Source organism: Ochotona princeps, chromosome 10 (genome assembly GCF_030435755.1).
Source record: "Ochotona princeps isolate mOchPri1 chromosome 10, mOchPri1.hap1, whole genome shotgun sequence".
In the NCBI taxonomy this organism is placed as follows: Eukaryota; Metazoa; Chordata; class Mammalia; order Lagomorpha; family Ochotonidae; genus Ochotona; species Ochotona princeps.
In genome coordinates, this window is record NC_080841.1 from 35,997,777 (window position 1) to 36,010,330 (window position 12,554).

Genomic DNA, 12,554 nt, shown 5'->3' on the forward strand with positions numbered 1-12,554 from the left:
TTTCAAACTTCATGGAAGAATTGAAATCTTAAAATCATATGTGAGTGGTAGTATCTGTGAAGTTTATAATATTGATTCTTTATTTTGAAGATTTATTTATTCTCATATTTCAGAACTATATATATGTTTTAAAGATTTATTTATTTTTATTACAAAGTCAGATATATAGAGAGGAGGAGAGACAGAGAGGAAGATCTGCCGTCTGATGATTCACTCCCCAAGTGACTGCAATGGCCGGTGCTGTACCGATCCAGAGTCAGGAGCCAGGAAGTTCCTCCAGGTCTCCCACATGGGTGCAGGATCCCAAAGCATCGGGCTGCCCTCGATTGCTTTTTCAGGCTACAAGCATGGAGCTGGATGGGAAGTGGAGCTGCTGAGATTAGAACTGGCGCCCATATAAGATCTCGGCCCGTTAGGGCGAGCACTTTAGCCGCTAGGCCACGCTGCCAGGCCCACTACAGATATATTTTTTTAATATATTTTTATTTTGAATTTTGAATTATGTGGTACAATTTCATGTAGGCTGGGATTCTCCCCAAGCTCCCACCACCCCCCGCCAGATTTTTCCCATTTTGTTACAATAATGGAGTCCTTCATAAGGGGTTATAATTCTATCAGTCTCTTATTTAAGTGTACCCGGACATTGTTGGTACAGACAATGTCAGACAGTCCAGCATCCCATTGTCTATGCACGTCCAACAGTTCATTGGGAATCCATCTTTCGTCTGGATGCAGGGATGCATGTTCCATTATACCCCCATGTCTGTATATGATAGACCCCAGTACTCCATCACTATACATTTCCATATGTCGAAAGCCATGAAACAAGGTCAATAACTGGTATGAGTTAGAACAGCCACAACAACAACAACAACAACAACATCAACAGTAAATCACAGCACCATGAAAAAAATGTGCCCAACACATAAGTGACAAAAAGGAAACACAGATTTCTCTTGGAAAAAATGATGCCATTGTATAATTCATGAGCCCATGATGAATTCGACTAGAGAAAAAGAGATTATTTGGAATGAACGAAACTGAAATAAAAAACATCAAAACACATGGGATACAGCCAAACAAACAAACAAATAATCAAAAAACAGTATGGATTGGACTATTGGAGTTACACTTTCTATGTTGGTTTCCTTATAGAAGAGAGAATATATGGTATTTGTTCTTTTGTGATTGACTTATTTCATTGAGCATAATGGTCTGTAGTTGGGACGACCTGGTTGTAAATAAAACAATTTCATTCTTCTTGATAGCTGAATAATATTCCATGGAGTAATGTACCACAGTTTCTTTAACCACGCTTCCTTGGACACAATTCTGGATTGTTTCCATGTCTTTGCTATTGTAGATTGTGCTGCTGTAAATATAGGATTACAGATTCCCTTCTCACATGCAGATTTCACTTCTGTTGGGTATATTCCTAGGAGAGTGATAGCTGAGTCATATGGCAGGTTTATTTGCAATTTTCCAAGCACTCTCCATACTCATTTCCACAGTGGTTGTACTAGCCTACACTCCCACCAGCAGTGAAGGAGGGTACCTTTCTCCCCACATCCATGCCAGCAGGTGTTATTAGTTGAGTTCTGAATGTAGGCCATAGAGAGATACAAATGAAAACCATATTGAGGCACCTAACTCCAGTACTATAGATATTTAAACAGAATAATCCTAGATTTTTTGGGAAACTTTTAATGATTATACATATGTTGAAGTAATAGTAATTATATTGTTTGTTTTTATTATGATTTGTTCATTTCTTTTAAAGGCCAAGCTACAGAGAGAGGGAGAGACAGATAGAGAGATTAATTATCCAATGGTCCACTCCCCCATTGGGTACAATGGCTAGGGCTGATACAGGCAGAACCCAGGAGCTGGGAGATTCATGTCTGTAGGGGCCCCCAGTGTTTGGGCCATCTTTCACTGTTCTCCTGGCGCATTAACAGGAGTGATAATAGATTTGCATTGGTGCCCATGTGGGATATCAGCAGTTCAAACAGCAGCATAATCCCCTGTGCCACAATGTCAGTCTCTGACGTAATAATTTTAACAATACACAATACATAAATACACAGTTTGATTATAATATAAATAAATCAAGAATAAAAAAGAGCTGGTGCAGATAGACATTTCTGTTTATTGATATTTTCTTTGTTCTATTTTAACCAAGTTACAGAAGTTTGCAACTTTGAAAATGGAAGCCTGTGTAATTGGTATCAACCAATCCTAGTGGACTTACTTCCGGATTCAAATACATTCAGATGGGGGCTTGGTAACGGAATCAGCATTCACCAAGGGGAAGAAAACCACAGGCCGCTGGTTGATCATACAAAGTAAGTGGCCCTGGGTTTTGAACCTGTCTTCTAGGAAATGTTTATCAAGTAGTTGCCAAACTCTTGCCCATCTTACACATTAAACCAAGCCAGTGCTATTGTAGATGTGAATGTAAAGATGTAAAGATACTATAAAGTATGTACCTCTCCTCCTAAATGAAAATAGGACTTCCAATAAAACTTATAAATATACTTTCATATTACAATGCCAGGCTTTCTATCTTTGCCTATACTTATCATGCCATAATGCATTTAAGTATAAAAAAGTTAAGCTTGTAACTTGTACTAAGAGATAACTCAGGGACAAATGGTAGGGAGGAAGGAGGGCTTTAGGGAGGAACCCCGATACCTACAACACCGTATCATGAAAAACAAAATAAAAAAATTAATAAAATGAAATGGGAGAAGAGACAAGGCTTGCTGTCATGAATATGATTCATGAAACTATAGAAAAGCGTAAGCAAAAATAATTTTTAATGTATCACTCTTATGGAACACTTAATACCTTTTTATAATTATTAATTCACTGCACTCTTCTCAAGTTTCTTTTTCCACTCTTTTTCTCAATTTTCCTTCAGCTCATTATTTTTCCTTCTTCCTTCATTTTTCTTCCTGTCACTCTACTTTCCCTCTTTCTTATTCCTTTGTGTGCTAATTATTTGCATATGAAAGCAACTAACTGTGCAGATTATCTCCCCAGGAATATGAACACATTTTTTTCATCTTCAATAAGTCATACCAATAATTACTTATTATAATGTGATTTACCATTCAATATAGGGTCCATCCAGTAATTTTCTCATCTGTTCCCAATGGTAGACTTTACAGTTAATATTGGTTTATCCCCATATTATGAAGTAATATAATGTAGCATTCTAGGAATTCAAGATAAAGAGAAATTTAAAAAGTCCTCAGAAATGAATAAAAATGAAACCAAACATACTAAATCTTAAATGATATGGCGGAATTAGCACTGAAAGAACATTGTTTTGCACTATAATATTTGATGATTTATTTGAAATTTTAAAATTTATATAAAGGAAAAATTCCATGTGTTTTAAAAAGATAATGATACTTCCCATAATGCAAGGAAATTTTATAGCAAGAAGTGCCAACATTAAACAAAAATAAAAAAAAAGAAAAAGGGAAGTTTTCAAATAAATAATATAGCAGTGTATTTCAGGTACCTGAAAAACAGGACTCAAACTCCAGGTGGTAGAAGGAAAGAAACAATAAAACAGAAGAACGTAAGTAGAAAGAATAAAAGGGTAATGAAATGAATTGCTCTTTAGAAAAGGTGAGCAAATTGATAACCTATTAGACTAACAAGTTAGAAATGGAGAAGACAGTTATACATACAATCAGAGACAGAAAGGGAGATATTACAACTGCTGCCACAAACATGCAAGAATCAGGGCTAGCTTTGTGGCACAGTTGCTGTTTGCAGTGCCGCTAGAGTCCCATTTAGATACCAGTTTGAATTCCTGCTGCTCTACTTCAGAGCTAGGTTCCTGCTAACGTGCCCAGGAAAGGAGATGAAGATGGCCCAAGTCCTTGGCTCCATTACCCATGTGGGAGACTTGTATAATGCTCTTGTTTGTTTTCCTGCCTTGGCCATTGGAGTCACCTGGGAAGTGAACTAGCAGATGGAAGATCTCTGTGTTTCTCCTTCTTTCTCTGTAATGCTTTGAAATAAAACAGATAAATCTTTAAAAAATTGCGGAGAATCACTAAGAGCTATCAATATTAACTATATGTCAATAAATTGGAAAACCTAGAAGAAATGGATAAATGTCTGGAAACATGCTTAATCAGAATTGAATCATGAAGGAAGTCTGAGCAGACCAATAATCTAGGATAAGACTGAATCAGTACTTAGGAGTCTCCCAACAAAGGAAAGCACAATATCATATGGCTAAGTTGTATGAGATGTTTAAGAAGGAACTGGGTTCTGGGGTGGCACAATGGATAAGCCAATTCCTATGTTGGCAGCATCCCACATTGCAGTGCCTGTTTCAGTCTTGGTTAGTTTGCTTGCAATTCTGTTGCCTGCTAAAGTACCTGGGAAGGTAGCAGAAAATTACTCGAGTTCTTGAGCCCCTGCAACCCACATGGGAGACTTGGATGGAGTTCTAGTCTCCTGACTTGCAGCCATTGTTTTAGTGAAACAGCAGATGGAAGATATCTCATTATTTCTGCGTCCTTTGCTTATTCTGCCTTTCAAATACAAAAAAGTGTACATTTTACAAAAGGAAATACCAGTGTTCTCAGAGTATTCCAAATAATTGAAAGCGTATGGACACTTTCAAATTCATTCTGTGAGGTGAGCATTACCTTCATTCCGTACCAGGAAAGGATGTAACAACAAAAAGAAAATTACAGACTAAAAATCCTGATGACTATAGATGGAAAAATCTTGAACAAAATGCTAACAGATTGAATCTAGGAAGACATTGGAAAGATCTTTCTCTATGATCAAGTGAATTTATACCAGGGATAAAGAGATACTTCCATGCATAGAAATCATTGAACATAATCATATCAACATAATTTCAGTAGTTGAAGGAAAAGTATTTGATGACATACAGCATCTATTCATAGCAACTCTGAACTAATTGACTATAGAAGGTGCATATGTCGGCACAAGCTCATAGTCAATGTATATTGAACAAGGAAAGCTGGAAATATTTGTTGTAAGATCTCAAGTAAGACAAGTATTATCACTCTCTGCTCTTATCCTATGTTGTTCTGAAGATGTAGCTAGAGCCAATAGGCTCTAGAAAGAAATAAAAGACATACAAATAGGAAATGAAGAAAAAAAATGACCCCTGTTTACAGGTACAATTATTGTACATATAGGGGAATCAAAATATTCCACTCAGAAACTATTAGAATTAATAAGTTAATTCTGCAAAGTTTCAAGAAGCAAAACATGTAAAATTACTAACATTTTACATTGTAATACTTTGGCTGAGAAAGAACTTCTAACAGTTGTCCCATTAATAAGAACTAGAATAAGATTAAGCACTCTGAAATAAATCTAACTAAAGATGTGATGGGCTTCTACAATGAAAACTTTGATGAAAAAACTAAAGATACATACAAAAATAGAAAAACTCACATGTTTATGAACTGAAAGTTACTTTTATTCAATGATATTTGCAGTCAATGCAATCTTTATTATGGAATCAATGGCATTCTTCACAGACTCAGCAAAATAATCCAAATCCAAATAGTTAAAGCAATCTCAAAAACAGAAACAAAGCTGGAGGTACCACAATATCAGATTTCATGACAGCCTGCTGAGCCACTGTATCCAAAACAACAAGATTGGTCTAAAAATGGATATTATATTAATTGAACAGAGTAGAGAACCCAGAAATAAGTAGCTTACTCTTTACAAAGTTTCTAAAAACATTCCTTGCAAAAAGGATGGTATCATCAATAAATAGCATTGGAAAAATTAGATTTCTACATGCAGATTTTTGAAATAAGACCTCTAAGTTCACAAGGACGCTGGTGCTGCAGGTATGGGAGCCTGATTTTGAGGCCCATGAGCAGCATATTGGGATTACCTGGAGGCAATGTAAAAGATAGATATTCAGGTCTTTCTCCATCGGTTAAATGAAACTGTGGTGGTTAAGCTAGGGGGTGTTTTTATGATGCATCTCAAGTATGGGCAGCCACATCCTGAAAGGTACAAGACAGATAATCCAAATCCAAGTTCTGGAGACTATTTCTTATCCTGAGTCTCGATCAGGATAGGTTGGGATTGGTTGACAGTGTATACAGATTTTTTAAAAATAAATTTTGTTTTTCAATAATGATTATATGGTTGATTAGGGTGGGAAAGATCGAGGATTAGGAAAAATTGGATGAACTCATTCTTCCCAAATTTGCCATTTCTTCTTGTTCCTGGAGGAAGGGGAGAAACAGAGGGGAAAAAAACTTTCATGACTTTCCACACGTCCCAGTACCCAGGGATGAGGAACTGCCAGCTCATGTCAACCCAGAGTCTGCATGTGTACATATTCCGAGGGTTCTGTCCAAGTGGTTTGGAGAGTTCTAAAATGCTGCCGATTTCACTGATCTGAGGATGATGTCACCCTCCCAATGTCCACTGGCTCCATTCACTGAGATTTTTTGCTGTCATTGTTTGTTTGGGGTAGTTGTCCAGTTAGTTCTGTTCTTCTGCTACAGCACCAGATGTGCTGCCATGTTCTCTTTTAAACAGGGCCTGTGTCCACTGCTCCTCCTTTTTCATTAAGTAGGGCATGTTTTTGCAGGCGCACCCAAGTACCTGGGCCAGATGTTCTACAGCATCACCAGATCTGCCACCCCTGGGGCTCATGAACCCAAATTAACCTAGTAGGTGTGCCCCAGTGCCTGGGACAGGAGACCCAAGCCCCGCCCTATCCCCCACCGCTGGGACTTATAATTCCAGCACTTACCTCGCATGTAAGCCCCAGGACCAAGGCCAGGTGACCTGAGTCCTGCTGAATCTCCTGCCTTTGGGACTCACGAAACCAGCACCCACCCACTTGGTGGGCCCTGGGACCCGGGCCAGGTGACCCAAGCCCTGCCAGATCCCCCACCCCTGGGGTTCACCAAACCAACACCCACCTAAAAAGGCAGGCCCCATGATCTGGACCAAGCAACCCACATCCCACCGGTTCTTCCATGGGGTTCAGGAACCCATTCCTCACCACATAAGAGAGCCTCATCAGATTTTTTTTTATACTATTAACTACTTATATGTGGATATATTGCATTGGTATATGGGTTTTTACTAAAAAGAAGAACCTTTAAAATCTTCAATTATAATAAACATGACTAAAGTTACTGTCAAAATTGTATTTGCTCTCTTTGTGAAGATATTTGTGAAATGTTAGCTTGTGATGTGTTATGAGATGATAATGTAATTTTGTAGAACCAATGGCTTGGTGCTGTGTTTTCTTAAGGCTCTGATTTATATTACTGTCTATGTTTCTGTCTTGACATTGGCTCATGGAAAACTTCAAACCAAATTTTAAATCCAGTTTCAGTAATCTGTGAAACTTTTAAAATGCATTTTCTGATCTAGTTTCATTTTTATCCTATTTAGTATCTCAATACTTGTTTTAAATTGATCTTTTCTGTCTTTCTAAATTGAATTTATGGCAATTCATGCATTTGAACTGAATCCTTACAATAGACCCAACAGGTCAAACCAATTAATTTAATAACAGCCATACTGGCTAGTGTGGAAGGTAGCCAGTTGTTACAGCTAATTGGCTGATTGTTGAACAAGCTGTAGCCAGTTAAGTTGTTTTCTGTCTCTTGCTTATGTTTTCCCATTAAGTGTTGCTTAATGCTGTTGGTTGGAATTCTTAGTTCTTTCCCTGGCTTGTGGACCTACTTAGTTTGTGAGTCATTATGTTTTTCGTTGCTCAAGTAAACTTGTTATGGGTTTTGTAGGATATATGCCCCCTCCAAATTCCTGGAGCTATTCAAACTCTGTTGCCTTAATGGTAATATTTGATGGGTTAAACGTGGCAACTTGATCTAATTGTGAGATCTCCGGTCAGCTGTGTTAGGAGCTTCTTAAGCCACAGGGGGTGTGGCCTCAGAGGTTGGTTCTTTCCAGAGGGTTGATACACTTGAACTCACATTCGGTCTCCCTGCTTGCTGGCTGCCGGGTGTGATATTTCCTCTCAACTTCTGTGAGTTTCTACCAAATACTGACAATGGGACTGCTGCAGCCTGAACTGTGACCTTGCAACTGGAAGCTGAAAAAACCTTCTCCTTCCTAACTTTTTTCAGCTATGTTGAGGCAATGAAAAGTGAATTAGAAGGAAACTCCACTGAATTTAGTTGGTCTTAGAAACAGTATGGCATAGTCAGTGGGATTTAAAGCAAGATTCAGGTCTCCGAGTGAAATGAGTAAATGGTTAATGGGTGAAGAAAATGGCCTTAGTAATGATTGTTGAAGAAAAATGAGTCTTCAGAGAACTGGATGGTTTGTAACAGGTTGCCTGTGTGTGGTATACCTTCTCTCCTGTGGTGAGGTGATCTCCAGAGAATTGGTGGTGAGTGCTTTTTGGAAGTTCTGTTTTTAATTAAGTGGAAGAAAGCTTAAGCCTTCCATATTGTTATTTTTCAAATGTGTGGACTTAATATATTTCAGTAATTTATTTTTGGGTGATACTTCCTAAACTCCTTTAAATATCTAACCTTTCCCTGAGAAATTTAAGCCCCATTAAGAGTGAATGCACAGTGTGTATTAATCTACATGGAAGTTGATAATCTTGTTACAGCTGCAGCAATTTTCTGTGGTTTGAAATCTTGGGAGACATATTCTGGATGATTCAAGGGTAGAAATTTATAAAATGCCATTCACTACCAAGTAAGTTAAAAAGACTATAACTTGTTCTTTTTTTTTTTTTTTAGGAACTTCTTTTTTTTTTTTTTTTAAGATTTATTTTTTATTTTTATTACAAAGTCAGATATACTGAGAGGAGGAGAGATAGAGAGGAAGTGGAGCTGCCGGGATTAGAACCAGCGGCCATATGGGATCAAGGCGAAGACCTTAGCCACTAGGCCACGCTGCCAAGCCCTATAACTTGTTCTTAAACCATTCATCGTAATTGCTGTGTTCATGGAAAATGTGAAGAAATAGTTCATGTTATTCAAACTTGTTTTAGATTTCCTGAATAATTTTGAATTAATTAGAATTATTTGATATGTTAAACTGCATGGAGAGTATGTTCAGATAAGTGGTAACGTAACCTTGAATTGTAATGCCTTTTAAATACACATGTGTTTGAAATTTAAGGCTATAGATGGGGAAAGGAAGAGGTGGAAAGAAGTAGGGAAAGGGAGTTTGGTGGGTAGAAAGAAACATTCAATCTGTTCGCTCACTCTGCAAGTGGCTACCACACCTGTGGCGAGACCAGACCTAAGTCAGGAGCCAGGAACTCCAAGTCTCACACATTGGTGTCATGAACTCAAGTAAGTGAGCCATCCTGTGCTGTTTCCTAGGCACATTATCAGAGAGCCACATCAGAAGCAGGCTAACTTGGACTCCAGTAGATAGTCGTCTTGTAAGGAATGCAGGTATCCTAAGCTGCAGGGAAAATTCACTGTGCCACAGTACACATTAGTTTGAGATATTTCTTTGAATGTGCTATTAATACTGTATGAAACTCATAGAAATTGATAGTTCTGGGGGAGAGTTTGGTCCAGAAGTTAAGATGTTATTTGGGAGTTGCATATCTCATAGTGTCAGTGTTCAAGTGCTGGTTCTGTTTTAGCTTTGAGCTTTTGGCTGATGTGGTCCCTGGGAGGCAGCAGTTAGTGACTGAGGTGTTTGGTGCTTGCCATCCCATTGTGTGGTCTAGTGGTTTTTGGGAACTTGGAAATCATATTTGATGAGCTAAAATTTATTACTGAGATGTGGAATGTGAATGAACTGCTAAAGTTTGCCTAAGTTATTCTGCACTGGATGGCTTGTTTAATGGACAGTAATATTCACTTAAATTGGAGAAACAAAAGTGATACTTGAAAGAACGTGAATTCAGGGTTCAGCATGGGTTCATAAAGAGCCTTCATGGTCACCAGGTTTTTGTCAAATCTTTACAGCCTTCCATTGCCAAGGGATCTGCCCTGCTACTTATCATGGAATGGACAGCCTAATGCAGATTGCAGGGGAATCTTGCTATGGTGGTGGTTACATATTGTCACCACCCATATTATAGTAAGCCTTCAGACCCTGAAACCTTGAGTTTGGGTATCTTGTCTTAATGGAACCCCTCTGGGCTGCCAGAGCTGTAACATGCCTTAGAAACCTGAGGTAGAGCTTGCCGAAAACATAGTTCCCAGAAGTAGACATCTCCCCAGCATGGTGGAACTGAATTACCATGACCAGACTTTGAACTTCTAGACACTTTCTTATTTCTATTTTAGTTTAACTTGGTTCATGTAGCACTAGGTGACTTACTTAATAGGTAGAAATTTGAAGTTAATGATCATTTTGTTACTTCTGCATAGGTAGAGTATTGGAGTCTATTACTAGAAATTAAAAATACCTTGTTAATATGAGTGAAATCTTATTTGGCTCATTCCTTGATCTATTTATCTCTTTATTTTCATTGGCTTGGTTCATAGTGACCTTTCCAAGGGGCATACAACTAACTCTTTGTGTTCTCTTTCTCTCTGTGTCTTAAAGATTTATTTATTTTTACTGGGAAGGCAGATTTACAGGAGAAGGAGAGACAGAGAGAAAGATCCTCCATCTACTGGTTTACTCCCCAAGTGGCCGCATTGGCCAGAGTGGAACTGATGTGAAGCTTGGGACCAGGAGCTTCTTACAGGTCTCTCAAGCAAGGTGCAGAGTCCCAAAGCTTTGGGCCATCCTTGACTGCTTCCCAGGCCACAGACAGAGAACTGGATGGGAAGTGGAGCAGCCAGTACAGGAACTGGTGCCTATATATCCTTACAAGGATCCTGGTGCATGCAAGTTGAGGATTTAACCATTAGCCCTTGTGTTCTGTTAATGGCACAACAGGGGAGCTGTCACTATGACTATGCTCTCTCAAAGTCCTGTCCAGCCTTTAACTGTAATGTAAATGTTTAGAAATGTTATCTCAAAAATTTAAATATGAAAGGATGAAGGGAGGCATCTTTATGCTTTGAATTGTATCTAGGAACTACATTGAAATTTGCTCTGTTTGTATTAATACTACATAAGCATGAGGATTGATAAAAATTGTGTTGTAATAATTATAATGCATTTGTGGAGAAGCTGAGAATCTAAATGTAGTAAAGGATTCCTTTTTTTTTCCTTTTTAAAAGAAAGTCTGTTTCCAGCTATTTGCTAAATCCTAAGTGGACTTTCTTGAGCTTGAATAAAAGTTCAAAGACATGCATGGTCATAAATTTATCGTGTACTCACAATGGCGTATGAAGAATCGAAACCCTTGACAATGGTAACTAGGGGTACCATTTATGCCGTGAGCTCTAGTGAAATTTGTGGGAGGTGGTGGATTTGTTCTGAGCACCTGCATTAGGCCCATCAGACCAACCTCATGGAAACACAGTAATTTAGCTTTGAGTGGTTTCAGAAAGACCTGCAGCTTGTCAGCTGATTAGGCTAGAAATAAATACTTGGTTAAGCTGTAGCTAATTAACTGGTTGATTGAATTGGCTGTAGTCAATTAAGCTGTATTCTATGCCTCATTTCTGCTTTCCTGTAAATGTTGTCAGGTTACAATATTGCTTGGCATTCTCACAATTTGTTCTGGTTCTGGGACCTGCCTATCTCATTCTGCTAAAGCAAATTCATTGGCTTAACCTATTTTCCTTTCATTAGTTCAAGAGGAACTTAAAAGTTAGTAAACAGCTTGCATTTTAATTTCAATTTCACATGAACTTTTTGAATTATTTTTCAGAAAATGCCTGCAAAATAGCATTAAATCTTTTGGCACAAAGTTGGAGGGTTTACTCAGTTTGCATATTACATATGTTGTATGAACACAGAGGACTTTTCTATGTAATTGTGTGCATGTTTTAGTTTGATAATCTGCCAAATTGTATGTACTTTCATAGAGTTAATTCTTGAACAGTGCAAGGTTTAAATAGTGAAAAAGGAAGTGCAGGCACTGTCATCTTATGAGAAGTATATTGGTCTATGAAATTTTCCCTGCTGCTTTCATTTTTTATGTATTACATCCACTTTCTTATTCAGAATAAGATAGTTTTTAAGATTATACTATCATTAAAAAAGGAGTATAGATTTCCTTAGGTAACTAAAAATATCAGTGACCTGATAAGTACAGTTAGTGCAGCTCCTAGAATAAAGTTTGGTGTCTAGATTCTAGATGTTAACTATATTTGCTATTCCAATTATTTTCCACATAATTAGCCATATTTTGTAATATTGTGGCTTCATACAGCCACTGAAATGTATCTATTACAACAGTATTCTGTAAGAAATGTTACTTTCGAGGCTTGTTAAATGCAAATTAATGAGTTTATGTCAAGCCAGTTATGACAAATACTTTCTGGAAGTAACAAAGGGAGTGTTGTTATGCTATAGTGTGCAAAGCTACTACCTGTGATGCTGGCATCACATATGGGTGCAGGTGTGTGTTCAGTTTGTTCCACTTCCAATCTGATTCCCTTTAGTGATCTGAGAAGAGCAGTGGAAAACAACCTGAATACTTAGGCCTC

General features: G+C 37.9%; 1 protein-coding gene across 1 annotated transcript in view; it reads left to right on the plus strand.

Moving 5' to 3' along the window:
• The window catches only part of MALRD1 (MAM and LDL receptor class A domain containing 1), a 172,286-nt gene that overhangs the window by 60,271 nt on the left and 99,461 nt on the right, over positions 1–12,554 (plus strand). Inside the window, exon 17 of the mRNA XM_058669699.1 lies at positions 2,183–2,345. Within this exon, the coding sequence (XP_058525682.1) occupies positions 2,183–2,345 (163 nt within the window). The remainder of the gene's footprint in view (positions 1–2,182; positions 2,346–12,554) is intronic.